General features: G+C 37.8%; 1 protein-coding gene across 17 annotated transcripts in view; it reads right to left on the reverse strand.

Annotated features, from left to right (window-relative positions):
* Window positions 1-19,405, reverse strand: part of CHD9 (chromodomain helicase DNA binding protein 9) — a 165,929-nt gene that overhangs the window by 6,362 nt on the left and 140,162 nt on the right. For 11 of the 17 annotated variants that reach the window (XM_081118959.1, XM_081118954.1, XM_081118958.1 and 8 more), the window contains 11 exons: window positions 17,389-17,431; window positions 16,068-16,287; window positions 13,343-13,545; window positions 10,645-11,547; window positions 9,565-9,728; window positions 8,534-8,806; window positions 7,656-7,824; window positions 5,460-5,599; window positions 4,926-5,147; window positions 1,858-1,986; window positions 489-593 (listed from right to left, as the gene is read on the reverse strand). In XM_081118959.1, the coding sequence (XP_080975085.1) occupies window positions 489-593; window positions 1,858-1,986; window positions 4,926-5,147; window positions 5,460-5,599; window positions 7,656-7,824; window positions 8,534-8,806; window positions 9,565-9,728; window positions 10,645-11,547; window positions 13,343-13,545; window positions 16,068-16,287; window positions 17,389-17,431 (2,571 nt within the window). The remainder of the gene's footprint in view (window positions 1-488; window positions 594-1,857; window positions 1,987-4,925; window positions 5,148-5,459; window positions 5,600-7,655; window positions 7,825-8,533; window positions 8,807-9,564; window positions 9,729-10,644; window positions 11,548-13,342; window positions 13,546-16,067; window positions 16,288-17,388; window positions 17,432-19,405) is intronic. The other 6 variants (XM_081118945.1, XM_081118956.1, XM_081118947.1 and 3 more) reach the window with 3 other exon arrangements.

The raw sequence follows: 19,405 nt of genomic DNA on the forward strand, positions 1-19,405 counted from the left end.
CCTTCCTCTCTGAAATCAATAAAGATATATTTAAAAACAAAAAAACAGACCAGTATTTATTGATTCTGCATTCTAACTCAACAAGCATCTTAGAAATGTGTTAACATGTTCAGCAAAATAAAAATTGCTAACTAAAAAGCACTGGTACATGTTCCAAGAAAAATTCAATCTGAGATATAATTAAATAGCATCTAATTTTTAAAACGATGTCTGAGTGCTTAGCTGATATGGCTCAGTGGTTGAGCATCTACCTATGATCTAGATCTCAGTTCAATTCCCGGTGAGGGCACATGCCTGGGTCCAGGGCTTAGTCCCTCATAGGGGGCACGCAGGAGGCAGCCGATCAATGACTCTCTCATTATTGATGTTTCTCTCTCTCCCTCTCCTTTCCTCTCTCTGAAATCAATAAAGACATATTAAAAACATTAAAATTAAAAAAATAAAAATAAATAAAATGATGTCTGCGTTAGTGTTTATGAAATACTCACAGATTGCTTGACAACATCTCCCCATTCAGGAGCAACTCCATATTCTGAATTTTCTTTCAGGAATCTACATAAATCTTTCAAAGGAGGGGCAAATGCACCTCCAACCTGTAAACAAAAAGATCGTTAGACACGTAAAACACTATTAAATATGGAGACATGTCGTGCTTTTATTCGGAGTTTATACAGAGTTTATTTCTTTAAACCATGTATTATTTGAACCTTTGATAATCTTCATTATAATAAAAAGGACTACCACAGCTCATAAGGACTATTAAAATACTATTCAGGGGCTGGCAAAAGTAGGTTTACAGCTGTTTGTATGGAAAATAGTAATAATACAAGAATAAACTGTTTTGCACACTCACAACTGTAAACCTACTTTTACCCTGCCCCTCCCCCGTATAAATCTGGAAATGTAAATTTTTAATGTTTTAAGTAGAGTAACTAGAACAGTAAAATAATTAACTACCATTTATTGTGCACTCACTATGTTGGATAAGCAGTATAGTCTAGTTAAGAGTGAATTTAAGCCAATCAATTTCTCTGAGCCTCAGTTTTCATATCTATAAAAGGGATAACAACACTTCTCTCAGAGGGTTTTATGAAGATAAAATGATACAATTCAAGTGCTTTAGCATAGGGTCCCTGACACATAATAACTATATTAACTAATATTCTTACTATTATATGCCAAGCATTGTGTTAAGGATTTCCAGTATATAATTTATTTCGGTTCTCACTACATCTCACTACTTACAGTGATGAAGATATAAATCTATCAGTATATAATTTATTTCGGTTCTCACTACATCTCACTACTTACAGTGATAAAGATATAAATCTATCATGGCTAGGACGAGTGTTGTCCCATTTCATCAGGGTTTCTCAACCTCTGCACTACAGACATTTTGGAATCATGGTGTGGAGGGCTGTCCTCTGTACTGTATGAAGCTTATCAGCATCCTTGGCCTCTACCAACTAAAGGACAATAGCCTCCTTCCCTTGGCCCCCTCCCCACTGCCCCACACCTACATCCTTCCTCTAGTTTCGGCTACCAAACCGTTCCCGACATTACTGAATGCCATGGAGGGCACAACTGCCCGCTGTGGAGGACCCCGCTTTAGATGGAGTGCTCCTGCGCAGTGCCAGTGCTCAGACACAGCTATGAAAAAGGCCTTGCTTAATGCACCCAACAGGTAATCAAAGGTATGAAAATTAGACTTGGTAAAATTACATCCCATGCCTTTTCCCACAAATCTGCTAGGTTTAGCTCATTTCTAGGCCTGTTAGAAAATATAGCATAATGAATAGTGACTTAGCGCTCTCTTAAATACTGAATCCATATAAAGAACAACAAATGTATAAATACCTTTCTGGCATTTCTTCTGTTAATTAGCTGAACACGTTCTTCCCCAGTGAGACTATTAATGTCTAGTTTATTGGGGTTTCTGCAACGATGCCTTTTTTGTTTGGGCCTCCCTTCATGGAGCTGCATTCTCTAAAACAGAGATACAGAAAGAGCCTTAAAATCTTCACTTGTGCAAACAGTATAAATGAGCTGATTAATTTAATTTGGTAATAATGACAAAGATAATTCTGGATGAAAGCAGGCTCCTGACATGAGGAAATTTCTAGTTCCTTCTTTAAATGCCCTCAAAGACCACTGTATTCCTAGAGCGCTACTTAAAGAAGTTACCTAGAATGATGGGGCAGCTTCCTCTAAATTATAGAGTTCTTTACTTCTGATAAATTTTACCTGAAACATCAGATTTCTCTGGGCTCTGACTCAATTTATACATGTGGTTGTTGGACTAGTAGCTTGAATTTCTCTTCATTTCAGACTTTCTTATCTCTTCTCATGTAATACAATACTCAAAGATATTATTCATAGTTTACAAATGATACTCCAGGCTCAGAGAGTTCTCCTCCCTCAATGTCATGCAGCTTGCAAGTGACAATATGTGGAAATAAAAACTCTTTCCATCAAACCATGCTGCTTAGCTCTGTAACTGAGAACAAAGCAACACTTCCAGCCAGTCAGAACACTCCAAGAGACTAATGCTCAAACTCTTTAGCAAGGTACACCGGTCCCACGCCGGTTGGGATCTAATTCAATCTTTTCCATCCAGTTACTATTACCCCACAAATTCCCTCACAAAATGTGGAATACCAGGCCAGTCACTGTTTTATGAATATGCCTTACACTCCTATCCATGTTTAACTCTCTTCATAATGGTTTTATATGTATAAACCTGGTCAAATATCCACTAATTCATTTATGATCCATCAGTCATATGTCAACTTTATTTTCCTTCTATTCTTCCCCAGACATTTTACTCTGACTGCAGAGTAATTATTCTTTTATCTGCTTCCATGGCATTCTATACATACCTGTTACAGTATATGTACCATGTTATAATTATTTATAGATATATCACAATAGCACATGTGATCTAACAAATCATTAATGTAAAGTATCTGAGGGAAATTAAAGTAATTATTTCATTTCTTTACTGTAATAAATGCTGCTTTTAAAAATGTCATTAAAATCTTAGCAAAGTTACAAAAACATTATGATACAATGTTTATTTGCAGTGAAAAATAATAAACAGATATAAGTTTAAACAATTAATAAAGATTCCTTTGCAGCGATAAGAGAAAGGTATGAGAATCCTTTAAAATAGCAACTAGCACACAATAATTATTCAAAAAATTTACTGACTGAATAAATGAATTTTACTTTGTAATCTGTGAAGAAAGTACAGCATTAAACTAGTAATTCTCATCATTTTTTGAACTGCAATGTTCACTTTATGATTGCCCCTCCCCTCAGAACTATAAGAAGTTTATTTGGCCTTTATAATTTTTTTTAAATAAAAAGGAATTAAGTTCAAGAATGTGTATCCTTTGAGAAAACTAGGGATACGACAGGAATTCAAAAATTAAGACCAACGGTCTCATTTCATGGTGACAGCAACAGCAATGTAAATACTGAACTAAATGTGTATCACAGGCACAAATATATTAACATATATATTACAGATACAGTCCCATTCTAGGCAGTGGAGCTTTTGTATTTCTTTCTCATAAAGAAAAAAAAAAAGGTCCCAGCTGGGCGTGGCTCAGCGATTGGGCATTGACCTAGGATCCAGGAGATCTCAGTTTGATTCAGTCAGGGCACATGCCCGGGTTGCAGGCTCGATCCCCAGTCAGGCACCGTGCAGGAGGCAGACAATCAGTGACTCTCTCATCATTCACATTTCTATCTCCCTCTCCCTTCCTCTCTCTGAAATCAATAAAGATATATTTAAAGAAGAAAAAGGTATTTTTTTGCTATTAATAAAATAATCACTCTGTATTTATATAGTACTTTTTAAGACTTCAGAAAATTTTCATTTTTTAATCATTGACTCAATAAATATTTACAGGGAGCCAGATACTATTTTATGTATCAGGAATTATGTACTAAGTGCTTGGGATACAAAGGTGAACAGGACACCGCAGGTAAGCTCACAGGTAGTAGACAGCCTCATTAGGTTATCCATTTAATATCCGTAACAGAGGCAGATGGAATAGGCCTGCTAAGGTCGCTGTGTAGAGGATATGCTTTACTCTTTCACCTTATAAAGTACAGAGGAATGTCAAGGGAGATGGACACAAAATTTGGTACATCAGTATCTGATAGTAAAGTGTTGCAAAACAGATTAATAGATTTCTATGAGTGACAAAAGCCATCTGCTCAGGAGATAGTATTTCAGAGGACAAGGAAAAGGGAAATGGAACGTAACGATCTCATCTGTGATTAGCGTGACTAAATGTAACCACTTATGCACCTGTGATTAGTGTGACTAAATGTAACCACCTGTGCACCTGGAGAGACACAGAGCTGTACTCTTATAATTTGAAGAAGAGCTTAAGACTAGTACTTTAGATACGGAATTGAAGACATTAGCTATGTGGTCTTAGACGATTTACTCAACACTTCTTTATCTATGAAATAGTTATAACAATGCCATTCTGATAAAGTTGTTGTGTCAACTGAGATAATGCAAGTTAAGTGCTACGTATAATGACATATACGTATAAGGCACATAGCTAAGTCTCAATAAATGTTAATATGACCATTATTATTTTAAAATAAGCTCTTTGATGGAAAGGATTGGAAGTTTTATATCTCTTCAGCCTGCACTAGGTCTAACATAATACTCTGTATTATCAAAGGTGATTTTTCTTGTTAAACACTTATTGAATGCAGGATGGAAAAATGACACTGTACTGTATCATGGGGAAGGTCGTAATTATTTTTTTCTGCTAATTTTCCTAAGTCGTGGGCAGAATATATATTTAATATAAGTGGGTGAGAATTTAAACTTCATCATTAGAGGTTTGATAAATCATAGAAATAACATATACCAAGATTTGTAAAGGATCACCTACAGGGATAGAAGCTCCTAAATCTTCCACATAACCTGGGTGCTCCTTAAGCCATTTTTCCAAATCCTTTCTCTTCGGCGCATCATCGCCTGCAAGTCTTGTTCCATCTTTCAGGTGAATAACTGGGACTGGACTTTCTGTGTCAGGAACTCCTTGAGGTTGAGGATAGGACAGTGCTGGGTTTATCCCTGGAGTAATCTGTGTGGTGGTTAAGCCCAAAGTAACCTCGAGAAAAAAACCAAATGCAAATTTTATTTCCACACTTTATCATTCTAATTTCATTCTAATGATAGGAATTCTTTTTGAAGAACAACAACAAAAGTTGTTGTTTAAAAGTCTGCAAAATCTTTCAAATTCAAGATTTTCATGAATCTTGGACAGTGTTTAATTCTACTGAGATACAATCTAAAACTATGAAGTATACTTCTAGTTTCCTAATTATTATTCTACAAAACATTCACAAAACAGTAACATACACATTTGAACTGGCTGGATTTGCACTCAAGGATCCGTAGTCCTAAGTGCTGTTTTACTTACATGATCAGGTGGTTTACTTCTGTTAAAAAAGAGGGTATCAGCACCTTCTACATTCTTCCTCCTTCCTCGCCTTGGTCTGACCGGAGGCTGGTTGTCTAACAGAACGCCATTGGCACCAAGGGCAGATGGAATGGAAGTACCTAACCAAATTTAAAATGAAAAAAAATAAATAAATAAATCTCGTTCTTGAACATATTAAAAGCAATCACTTTTCAAAATATATGGAAGTGTTAATTCTAGTTTATATGTCCTAAATCAAGCAATTAAGACCAAAACACCACTGATTTGTCATTTAAAAACTTGGAGTATTATAATTTAGGCCTCTTTCAACTTTTGATTTATTTACTCAATTTCCCCTCAGATACTCATATATCTTCTTGTCCTTCCCCTTTTAGAGGGAGAAGCACGCCTCTCTCATGTACAACAAAAATCGTTCCCTTTTCTTTGAACCCATTTATTTCGACCTTTTCTAGAAGCTTGTTTAATAATTTTTCTTCGCTTTTTTGTGCCAAAATATCTTGTTCTGCATTAGATTCTTCTCAACTTAAAAACATAGCCTAATTCAAACGAACAAAAAGTGAACTTCTTCCGGCCTTTTTATAACTTTTAAAATGTTTAAAAGGTTCATCTCTATTGTTCTCCTCTTTATCACAATGAACTCATCCCTCAATTTCCCATAGTCCATTCTGCCCTAGCCTACTTAAGAAATTTTCTTTAAAATCATCAAATTTCTTTAGATACCAAATTAAACAGACCTTTCTCATTCCTCATTTCAGTAGGCACTTGAAAAAATAAAAAAAGTCTGAAAGACATATAAATGAAACAGTTCCATGCATTTAATCATCCCAATAACTAAATTTTTTTAAAATGTTTTTATTGATTTCAGAGAGAGGAGGGGAGAGGGAGAGAGAAACAGAAACATCAATGGTGAGAGTCATTGATTGGCTGCCTCCTGCACGTCGCCTACTGGGGATTGAGCCTGCAACCCGGGCATGTGCCCAGACCAGGAATTGAACCGTGAACTCCTGGCTCATAAGTTGACGCTCAACCACTGAGCTACGCCGGCCGGACCCAATAACTAAATATTTATCAAATAGCTACATACAAGGTACTACGATAGTTCAAAGTTGAGTAAGACACAGTTCCTTTCCTTAAAGAGTACTATACAATCTAGAGTCCTCTTATTAAAAGAAAATATTACTAAGGATGAGATTTTTGTTTAGAATGGTTCACAGCGGCAGTGCGAAACTCATTTTCAGTCATCCAAGGATAATTTTTTGAGCAAGTCCAGTGTATCCCTGAAAAAAGAATACTCTTTGGCTGGCTGTGTAACCTTATAGAAGTCACTTACCTTCCAAATCTCTGGTTCAAAAAATTGTCTAAATTCATAGGGTAAGGAATAACTAATTGCAATGATTAAAATCATTTTTGCACATAAAAGCTTTCAGTACGTCCGCACAGAAAATTTTATTATAATCAGATTAATGAATTATTATGATTTGAAAATTCTTTCTATATAGTGCCATTTTTAAAAATATTATTCTGTTTTATAAGAACTTCTCATGGCTCCCTATTCATATATGAATGAGATGTCTTACATCAATCCCCATTCCTGCATGACCAGTAACCCCAATCCAGCCCCAGCTCAGTTTCTGATATTGCCCATAATCTAGATTCAACTTTCCTAAGCAGCCTCTGATCTTACACAAGTATCTCTCCAGTAACAACCCTGTTTCTGCAAGTAATCCATGAGGATGAAAGATTGTCTTTCAGGGGTTAGTCATAAATTATTCCTGTACCTTGTGGCTACCTGAACTATACTGTCTCTAAATTCTTTCTGAAATTTCTCACTTTAACTTCTTCTACCAATCACCATTAATTTGCGATTTAGGTGTTTTTCTTTAAATTCATAAATTTGTTTTCATATTAAAATGCTATTTGAACTTTTACCTGAATAAAGCATCTTGATAAAATTATATTTTCACCCAAATATATAAGCTCCCAAAACTACACTTGAAAATGTCACATTAAAGGTTCCGATATTTACTAATATTGAAGATTATATTGATTATAGACTTAAGAGAGGCTTGAACATCAAAGGATCAATGAATTTTTGTTACAAGAGTAGATAAAAGAGGCTATGGAAATGATAGGAAATACTTCACGCCAAGGCAGCTATTACACCAGCATATTCACCTGACGCTGGAGTAGACTTTGGAACACTGGTGAGGCTGGTCTCGGATGCACCCTGGAGCTCCCGAAGCCGAGGGGGGTGCTGCTGCTGCCCCAGAGAACAGTCTTCATTGTCGGATGGTCTTTTTTGAGCAAATCCTTGCTTTTGAAATGTCAGCTTCAAACCACCTTCCTGGGAAACAATCACCATTATTAAGAAACTATTTTAAAAATCTCATTGCAGGGTATTAAGAGAACTATTTTACTTAGAAAAAAGTGAAGTAATAACCCAGAAATGTTTTCTCTATTGCTCATAAATCAATTGAAAAAATCATTAAATCAATGTCTATCTTAAGTGGGAAAAAAATCCAGGTACTATATACACTTTTATGAGCAAAACAAAGTTTTTCACCTGACCAGCACATTGTAATACTTTCAGCTTTGGATATACATCTCTATGTACATTATTCAAATGACATTTTAGAGAATATTATTACCCTTGTTAAAGACACTGAGTAATAAGTTTTGCTTCAAAAATCATATGGAAAAGTGAAAGGTTACTGAAAACAGGGCATGCTAAATGTTTAAAACAGAAAGTGCACTGACATACCATTGAAAGATTATATAGAAGAACCAAAACATTAGGAATTGTCAGTTTAAGAAAGCATCTTGATCAGCAGAAGGACTATTTTCAGAATTATAGGTAGAGAAACATATTTAATCATGATCCCTCTAGTAGAATATTCAAGTTTAATAACCTGAATATCAAAAGGAATATAATCCAAATACCAGAAAACAAGTATGTGAAGGAAGTAAGAGTAAGAGCAGGCAGCCATTTGCAGGAAAAGCATGCTGCACACCACAATTGCAATCAGGCCCTAGGGCAATAAAAATAAACATACGTCTTTGATTTTCACTGTAAACTCCTTTTCTCGTACATGCTTCTTCACCTTTGACATCTGTGCTGACTGATCATGTTCTTCTTTCACACTGGCACCTGGAGGAGTGGGCACACTGGGCTCGCTAAGCTCTGTGGCTGCGCCAGGGCTGTCCAGCAGCTTTGTGGTATAGAAAGAAGCCACCGTGTTGGCATCATAACTTCTTCTAGCTGAAGGCCACTTCCCTTTAAGAACTGTTTGGCAAATACTGTCCAACCGGTTGATCATCACACGATCCTGGAAAAGCATACCACATCAAAGTATAATTTTTATAATCAGGCCAGACCTTTGGAGGTCAAATGGCTCTTAGCCTTGATGGATCTAACCCTAACAAAACATGTGTATTTGGTTTGCATAGATACTCTCACACACATATTATGATTTTATAAAAAGTTATTCAAGTATAAGTTCCCATTGGTGAAGTTAAAAAATATTATATTACAAAGATACGTTTCTATACTTTTGTTTTTATAATAACAAAAGTAATACAGGTTCCTTATAAAAAATTCAAACAACACAGAAGTACATAAAAGAAGAGAGAGTTCTCTATTCCCCCATTTCCCAAATTCACTCCTAAAGGTAAGTAGTCTTGTACTAGTCTAGTCATATACTGGAAAAATTGTATTAATTCAGTCTGAACTCTTACCACTGAATATACATATCCTTAAATGACACCCCCCCCATGCATCACAACTTGCTATGATTAATTTCTCCAAGGAGACTCAGTTGAAAACATGTATTTCATAAAGAAGCACTTGAATATTAATTTCATTATGAACATATGCATTCAATATCCTTTACTCTAACCATTCTAAGGTTATATTGAGAAACATATACATTTAAGTTGATCTGATTTGATAGTAATAGTTGATATTTTTAATGCTGGCACCAAAATGTTATCCTACCTTTTACAGCGACTTGTTTTTCTATATAATGAAGCAATTTAGAAAAATACTCAAAAAAAGACCTATTTACACAAGAAAATATTCACTTACCTTTGGCCAATAGGAAGCTGCCAGCATATATCCACCGTGTAAGATGTAAGCAGACTCTGGTGTCCCATTGTTCATCTGGAAGCTGTCCTGGGTCTCATCCTGGGTAGTGCTCAATGATGCAACACTTTCTTCATCGTAGGCTTTTATGTGAGGGTTACCTCCTGCTAAGAACAATAATAACTGTTCAAAACAGACTGCATAAACATTTTTAAATATACCTCAAATCTCATCTAACTATTCAGATGTATTTGAAAATGAAAGTTAGAAATATGATTTTTTTTTTTAAAAATTCCCCTAGAATACTCATTATTTTAAAAAATTAGCAAAAAAGCAAAATAAATGGCATTAAGGAGTTTGAGGACAAAGGGTTAACAGAAGATCCTCTTATGCATAAAAATGTGACCCCCAGTTAACTCTCTAGCTCTGTTTCCCTGTAACAGGTGAACTTCAGAACCATAGGCTGCCTCTGGACTCAGAGAATCCTAAATACCTGATGGGAGTACCCTGACTCAAGTAAAGGACTCTATGAAGTGGGCATGTCCCATGGGGCAGCCCTGGAATTCGTGCTGATGGAGGCGTGTGGGGGATCCCGCTCCTGTGCGGTCCGGAGGCTCGAGAGCTCGACTGTGCCCTGTGCCGCCCCAAGAGGACGCCGCCCACCCGTGACAAGCCGGGGTTCCCGCCCTGCGCCTCCCGAGCAGGCGGGCGTCAGCAGGGGCTGGGACACGCTCCCTGGTGTGAGAATCCTGACGGCTGTTAGGAACATTATCTTCCTTTGATCACGACCCACTTGTTCCAGTAACCCTGTAGCACTAAATAAACCTCAGGCAGTCGCAGAGAGTTGCTGTATGAAAGCCCTCAGCTCTGCGCCGCTGCTCACCAGGCGCGTTGGCCGTGGGCGGGGCCGCAGCAGCCTCCTCCCTGGGCGCGTCCCGGGGGGGCCGTGCGTCCCGGGAGGGGGGGCGTGCGTCCCGGGAGGGCCCGGCCGGCGGCCGACCACCCGAGCGCGCCAGTCACGGACGCCAACTCCTCTTCACCTGCAACCTCGTCTCCCACAGCAACGGCGCTGCGCACGCATACCTCGCTTTGGACCTTCTTCTTCGTCACTGTCACTTTCTCCTGACGACGAGGACGACGACGAGGAGGAGGAAGAGGACGACGACGACGAGGAGGCCGAGGAGCAGGAGGAGGAGGAGGAGCTGGAGCCGGAGCGGGAGCAGGACGAGGAGGAGGAGGAGGACGACGACGACGAGGAGGACCGGGAGCAGCAGGACGAGCGCCGGGAGCCCGAGTCCGAGTCCGAGCTGCGCCCCGGCGCCCTCCTGGGGAGCCGCTGCTTGTGAGAGCAGGGGTTGGGCGCCAGGGGCTCCGTCCTGGCCGCGACCATGCGCCGGTCGGCTTCGCCCTTCCCGCCGACTCGCTGGTCTCCCGCGGCCGGCGGCGAAACGCCGCTCTTGGGGCTCGGGGGCGCGGCCTTCGCCAGAGCGCCGGCTTCCTCGGAGGACACGGAGTCCTCCCCTGAAGACCGGGGCCCCTCCTTCAGGCTGCCCCTCCTGGCCTTCGCGTCCTCCAGGGCGGCGCCCTTCGCGTCCAGGGGCCGGGGCAGGGGCGTGAGGGGCGCGGCGGGCAGCGCCGCGGGATGCTGCGGCAGGAGGGGGGCGCAGGTCCTCGCGGGCGCCGCCCTGCTCTGGCTGTAGCCGCGCTGCGCCGCCATGAAGGAGAGCTCGGGGTCGCGGAGGATGTGGTAGTCCGTGCGGCTCACGCCGTGCTTAGCGGCCCCGACGAGCAGGTCGCGGTCGTGAGGGCCACACTCCCACCACACGGGCAGGTCGGGGTTCGGGTGGCACAGCTTCAGGCGCTCGAACAACTGCGGGTGGCGCAGCGCCTGCTCCCGCACTTTGCGCAGAAGCTCGATGCGGTACAGGGTCCGGGAAGCACGCTCTTCCGTGATGGGCTGAATGAAGATACTTGGATCCACCAGTTCTACGTTGAAACAGAGCAAAAACGTTAACCTTACAAACACTTCATTACAGATTTAAAACGAATAACGCAACTTCTAAAATGTCCCTCCATTCAGCATCACTGTACAGTTCCCACAATTTCTTTTTAACAGTTTTAAATGCGGAATGTATAAGCTTTAACAGGAAGCACTATAAGTCATATAACACACATAACATACATAACATTGGATCTACACAAAGTAAGTAATTTTTGGAAGTACTGGGCAGAAATTTAATTTTAAGAAATTCCCCATGAACCATGTTTTACTATTCTGTATCTTCATCAAAGAGCAAAACTTACTTGAACTCACTTTTAATATAAATTCAACCTGTTAAATAATGCCCCATAAACAAACGCGAGTCCACATATCCCTAACTGCACTGAGGGAGCGGCACTGCAATGAACTCACCAAAGGCTGACTTACAATTCAAGGGAAGCACAGGGACACTCAGCGAATACTGCCTGAACTACTTGCCTCAGATAGTTCAGTTTAAACATGCCTCACTTATTCCTTTTGATGAGGTCATATCTTTGTGAGCAGAGATACTGGCAAACCAAGGATATATGGAAGCTCCCTGAATGGTCTTTATAACTTTCCTGAAAGCCTAAAGTAGTTCAAAATAAAAAGTTAAAAAGAAGTCATGGACTATGCAAAAATCAGTATGGAACAGCAAACAAGAGTAGGAGTATCCATTCTACTTCCAAGATTTGGGAAAAAAGTGCTCACGTTTCTAACAAGAAAAAGCTTTTTCAATCATCATTTAGTAGTTAACCCTTCCCCTTTACTTTTAAAAATGGAATCAAAACTTATGAACTTATTTACATAGCTTTATATTGCTGATGGGAATTAAGAAGATAAAAAAAGAAATGAGGACCTCTTGGCAACCATAAATAATAAGAGACACAGTATGCCTTATCCGTCTTTGAAAACCAATTTATGGTTACAACAGACCTTAACAAAGACGAAAATCTACTCTGAATTATCTGGTATTTGGGGAACTGAGTGGCTATTCTATTCAGTGGACTGACAACAAATCTGTTAGGAAACAAAACAAGGAAACAGACATGGTATTTAAGTCCTTTTATAAGACACATTTTTACTATGAAATAGGAATAGGAAGCCAATGGGCTTACCAGGCAGATATATTCAACAAAGAATGAAGATAGCTGCTCATAACAGCATTACTAAGAGGAAATGCTAACAGCTTCAAAGGCCATGAAAATTCACCCAGAACAGTTCCTTAGATGAGTATTAGCACCTGCGATTGCCTTTTTTTTTTTTTTTTTAAGGCACTGGGTGATTTTATCTTGCTAAAACCCTTTAAAATGTCTTTTGCATGAAGGCCTCATTCCCTGAGAAATCATCCATATAAATAAGCCCTCTAGCACAGTTCCTATAAGATGGACTAAAAATGAAAGTTAGTGCTGTTTACCAAAAGCTATCCTTTATCTTCCACCTCCCCCAACCATAAATCTAATAAAACATGGGTTATTTTCTCAAAACTCAATGTGTATCTTTATTCTCTTTAGATCTCATTTTAATAGGAATATGAAATAGGGGATCTTTAAGCATAGTTTATTTACAATTCTGAAAAACTGCTGACATACTGAATTAGTATCGAAAATTTCTGATTTTATTAACTATTATCACCCCAAAAAATTCAATAAAAAAAGAAAAAAAGAAAGACAATTAAAAAAAAAAATTCTGAATTTTAATGATTTTGTTTCTTTGACCAAAACAAGGAAAAAACATTTTTATTTTTATTTTTATACAAACCTTCTTTGGAAGGAAGACGGCAAACCCTCCGACACATAGACATGAATGCATACAAATATTTCTCCAAGCTTTCGTCAGTTTTCTTATGTAGCCTAGCCATAGCTCTAAATTTTGTCCAGTCAAATTGGCCTCTGTCAGGATCAAATACCACTCCAAATGTAGACACCACTCTGTAAAAGTCAGCTTCTTCTCTTCTTGTCCATCTATTTTGAATCAGATTTAAGAGAAAGCCATATTGGTTACTGAAATAACCATTTATTAATGCTAAATATAATGACTATAAGCATTTGAAACACTGCAAATGCCCAACACTTTAAAGGGTTAAGTCCAGGGTTATTGTCTTGTAAATACATTTTATAATGCTAGATGACTCACCCAACCAACCATGCTTCTTTTCTTTCAGACAATTATAGTTTTTTGTACACTTACTATGTAAGAAAATATGCACACGATGCAAGATTATATAAGACACGATGACCCTGCCTTCAGGAAAAAGATAAAACATCTCAAACATGTTTATTGTATAAGGCAGTATTTTAGAGTTTTAGGAGTTATAGAAACAAAGGATTTTAGGAGAGCACAGAAGAAGATCAGTTCAGACTTGAGTGATCAGGTAAGGCATCACAGAGTGGCATTTAAGATGGAACAGACTAAGATTAGGGAGGCCATGTTAGGAAGAGGGCACCGAATAAGCAAAGTAGAAAGAAATCTACATTTTTGGGGGGATGATAAATATTCCAGATTAACAAGAAAATGGCTCATACTGGGGACAGATTATGAAACACTCTTGATGCCTGGCTGAAAATAGTTTCTATTCAATAGTTAAAAGCTAATAAAGATATTTAAGAGGGTAATATTTACAGGACTGCTGTGTAAATTAAAGAAACATGAGAAAGTTCTTTAAAAAACATTAACAGGTGATTTTTAAAAAAATCACAATGATGCATTAAGAAGACTAATGTAATGATAATGTAAAAACTATCAGTCTGAGAAACCCATCAAGCCATACGAACCTTGCACCTGAGTGACAGAAGTAGGAATGGGGAAAAAGGGTGGAAGACTACACAGGTCACACACACAAAAGTCGCAGTGCCTACCTTCAAAGAACTTACAACTTAGGCAGACAAAGAAAGGAAAAAAATAAATGTCATTACAATACCTTATGTTATTGTGACAAATGAGTAGTTTGTTTAAATGAGTGCTATAAGAATGCAGAAAACAAAGAGTACCATAAGCTAAACTGGCTGAGAAAAAAATTCGTAAAGGTTTGAACATGTGTTGAGCTCTGAAAGATGGACTAAGTATGGAGTAAAGAGTAGGGAAATGGGCATTATTCCAAGTGACAGGAACAACATAAGCTAGGGTGTTAAGTCAATAATGAGGAGGACATTCTGGCTGAGAGAACAGGAGTGGATAAAACTAGAAATGCACAATGAGGCCTAAATTGAAGAGACTCTTGAACTGAAGCTCAAGAACTTAGACTTTATACCTATACTAAATAAGGAGTCACTGAGTATCATGATAAAATTAGTATCTCTAGGAGATTAATCCAGATACCACCGGCTGAGGGAAAATGTATGTGGTGGAGTAAAGATGGTCACAAATTCTTTCCCAGTCTTCCCATTGAGAAGTATAATCTATTTCCCTTTCCCTTAAATCTTGGTTGATCCTGTGACTTTCTTTGACCAACAGTAGGTGGCAGAAGTGATACTTTTTAACTGCTGATGCTGGCCGTTAAGAAATCTGCCTTTGCCACTAGGAAGGCTCCTTCTTAGATTTGAGCTCCCAGCTGGCAGCCAGCGCCCAATGCCAGCCAAGGGAGTGAGGCCACTTTGGACCTTCCAGCAAATACCATGGAAAGCAGAACTACCTGGTTAACTAACTTAAAAGTGAGAAATGAAAAACTGATGTTATTTCAAGTCACCATGTTTGGGGTAGGCTGTTATGCAATGATAGAGAAGGGAAATAGTTACAGAGGTATCCACTGACAGAGTTAGTATCTGAAATCACGTCTAGAATAGCTAAAATCTAAAGTTCCAGACTAAGTAAAGTCTGGTTATAATGACGTGCTGCAAATGAAAAACACACATATGCATGCACACGCACACACACGTGCGCGCGCACACACACACACACAGAGCGCTTCATCTCCCAGAGAACATCAAAGGGGGCCAGGTTATTGCTAAACATTCCTATTCTTTTCTGTCATTTTTAAGAAGAGGTTAAAGCTTTTGGGATGGGAAAAGTTTGCGTTTTCTTAACGGGGTCTCTTATATGAAGTTTTACCATTTGTTCCCCTTTGACATACTAGTTCCGAGGGTTTTTCCTGTGTACAAAGCATAAATGGACTTGTCTGTCACAGATTCTAATATTTCATAGAAGTCACAATTTAAAATAAGACAGAATGGAATTTATTTTATGTAACTGAAAAGTTTCATTATTAATTCTTGAGCTTGCTCTGTACCTTTATTTTATTCACATCAAACTCTTCAGAAACATGACAAAAGACTGATTAACTGGGAAGTATGGCTAGTAACCATAAGATGCAATAATCTTTATTAGTTTTACCATATTTGTGTATGTATTTAAAGCACTTTGTTTTGACCAACTTCTCTACCTATATACGCTTTTCATGAACTGATTAATCACACTCTAACAGCCTTCAGAATGAACAATTATATTTAGATACTATATATTGCATATTTAATGCAATTTATTGTCTTACCTTTGCTGTCTTTCTATCTTGGCTGCCATTTTAGGATTAAGAGTGGCTTCTTCATAAAGAGGCTGCATGACACTGGCAGGCACTGAGAAAGTAGGTTGGATTTGTTGGATTTGCCTGTTTTTATTAGTACGCTGATATGCAGTGATGAGACGCCTCAAACGCGTGGTTAAAGCTGATTGAGTAGGCCAATAAACTTTATCACCCTCCATCAGCTGACCATCTATATTTAAAGAAACTCATGTCAATTAAAAGAAACTAAGATACAAAATTAAACATACTGTAATGAAGTTTACTAAAGTGGCAAAATTTCCCTACTTTAAATGTTTTCATTTTTCAATCTGATTACATGAAAAGCCAAATCTCTCACCATAAACAAGTTTTAACTACAGCTCTAAAAACATTACAACAAACTTAAAGAGCAACTCCTAATAAGTAGGTCACAGTGGAATAATGAACCACATGTTACCTGTATACTCTGCTTGCACAGAAAATACAACTCTTGCATCACCAGGTCTAATACATCTTACTGCTGGTGAATACTGAAAGCGTTAACGTAAGTTAAAAGTCAAACTGAAATCCATGAGAAGATGAATACTGTAAACTCTTCTATTTGATCCCTTCTTTATTAAATTTACCTCAGTTTAACTGGAATGAAAACATTTTACAAGTCATTAGGGAGGAACTTACATTTTAAAAAATTCAATAGGACAATGCTGAACTTTTAAGCTTGTATACACCCAATACAGTGCAGGATTTCACTGTATATTTCCCGGGTGTGTTATTAAACTAATATACACCATAATCAAGTGGTAATCTATTCATGCTAAGCTAATCTCCTCTTTAGTTCCTAGTGTAACTACGGAAGAGTGAGGCACATTTCCCCTGGTTCCTAGGAGGTAATGAGTGTACTCTAGTGACAGTGCCTTCCTATCTTGCCGTCACAAAGAAGGCGAAGACCCTGCACAGAAAGGCTTTGCAGAAATTAAATGAGTAAGAATGGTCCCTAATGTGCATATGGAACTAATAACAAGCTGAATGAATTACTGAATTAACACTTTAATGATGAAATCTCACATACAAGTCTAATGATCAAGCAATAAAAAATCAGCTTCCAGTCTATAAAATCTCACTGAGTCACTATATAAAAATTTGCAAGTAAAAATATAGTTAAATTCCCAACTAGTATGTCCAATAACGATTACGACTCTCTGCAACAAAAATTTCACATATATTTGAAATATTACAAAACTTTATTAGTCTTTGATTTCATGGTACCATGAGAATGTGAATTTACAATAATAAATAATTAAATGCAATTTACCTCCATCTGCTATAACAAGATCTCCTGGTGAGGAAACATCATCCTTTTAAAAGAAAACAGAAATTGTCACAGGGCAGCTGGGTTAAAAAACAGATAGGAAGAAAAGCAAATCAAACTTCTTTAAAATAGAACTTTTTGCTATAGAACTTTTAATGATTAATATAGCAAAAATAAAAATTATAATTTGTTCTTGGTCTTCAATTTTTTTTACTTATTTTTTTCTTATTTAAAAATGTATCCTTATTGTTGAAAATATTCTACATATCCCCCTTTTCCCCATTGGCCCCTTGCACCCGGCACCCACTCCCTGCCCCAGGCCTTCACCATACTATTGTCTGCGTCCATGGGTTATGTAATTTGTTGTTCTTAATTCTCACCCCTTCATATTTCTCTGTTGCCTTTGACATTTAGACCAGTCATTACTAAAATTATTTCCCTTCCTATGATTACATTTAAGTCAGTTTCTTTTCCTCCATCCTTCCTCTAACTGTAAAAACAGCCCAGGTTTACAACTGTTTTTCCTATTGTTCTATATACCAGCTCTCACATAATTCATTCATTCTCATATTTGGTTATTAGAAAACCTTCAAATCTTTTCTTTTTAATCTTGAAGAGTTTGCTTGTGTTATATACCTAATTTTTATAAGCTAACAAAGCATCTTTTAGGTATCTCAACATTATTATAAACTTAACATATTTGTAACTGGTGATTTTATTCCAATGACTACTAGTTTGCATTATTTCAGAAAAGCCTAATTTTAGAATTCTCATCCCTTTATAGGCGGGTCTTTTTTCACTGGTTGATTTTAACACCTTCTCTTTGTTTGGTATATCTACAGTTACAGCAGGACATTTCTTAAGAGTGGATTTAATTTTACTTATCCTGACAAGATTCACGTTATTGCTTGAATCTGATGATGCATAAAGTTCAGAAAAATTCTCCACTGATCTCTCTTACAAATGGTTTTCTCCCAAGTTGAAACGGTAATCAAAAAACTCCCAGAACACAAAACCACTGGTCCAGATGGCTTCACAGGGGAGTTGTACCAAACATTCAAAGAAAAACACCAATCCTCCTCAAACTATTCCAAAAAATCCAAGAGGAAGGAACCCTTCCAAGCTCTTTATACGAGGCCAGCATTAGCCTAATTCCAAAACCAGATAAAGACACTACAAAGAAAGAGAATTACTGGCCAATCAATATCCCCAACGAGTATAGATGCTAAAATCCTCAACAAAATATTAGCAAATAGGATCTAGCAATATATTAAAAAGATAGTAAACCATGACCAAGCAGGATTCATTCCAGGGATGCAAGGCTGGTACAGTATTCGCAAATCAATAAACGTGATACATCACATAAACAAATTGAAAGACAAAAGTCACATGATCATATCAATAGATACAGAAAAAGCATTCAATAAAATCCAACACCCACTTTTTATAAAAATTCTCAGCAAAGTGGGAATAGAGGGAACATACTTCAACATAATAAAGGCTTATTGACAAACCTACAACCAGCATCACACTCAATAGGCAAAAACTAAAAGCATTCCCCCTAAGAACAGGAACAAGACAGGGGTGTCCACTTTCACCCTCTTATTCAACATAATACTGGAAGTCCTAGCCACAGCGATCAGACAAGAAGAAAACATAAAAGGTATCAAAATTGGAAAGGAGAAAGTAAAACTGTCATTATTTGCAGATGACATTGCACATAGAAAATCCTAAAGACTCCACCAAAAAACTACTAGATTTAATAAATGAATTCAGCAACACAGTAGCAAGATACAAAATTAAAACCTGAAAATCGAAGGCATTTTTATACACCAACAATGAATTCTCAGAAAGGGAAACTAATTAAAAAATCCGATTTAACACTACAACAAGAAAAATTAAGATACTTAGGAATAAACTTAACCAAGGAGGTAAAAGACCTGTACTCAGAAAACTACAAGACATTGCAAAAAGAGACAGAGGAAGATATAACTAGTGGAAGAATATACCATGTTCATGG

This window comes from Miniopterus schreibersii (assembly GCF_964146895.1).
Source record: "Miniopterus schreibersii genome assembly, chromosome: 18".
Lineage (NCBI taxonomy): Eukaryota > Metazoa > Chordata > Mammalia > Chiroptera > Miniopteridae > Miniopterus > Miniopterus schreibersii.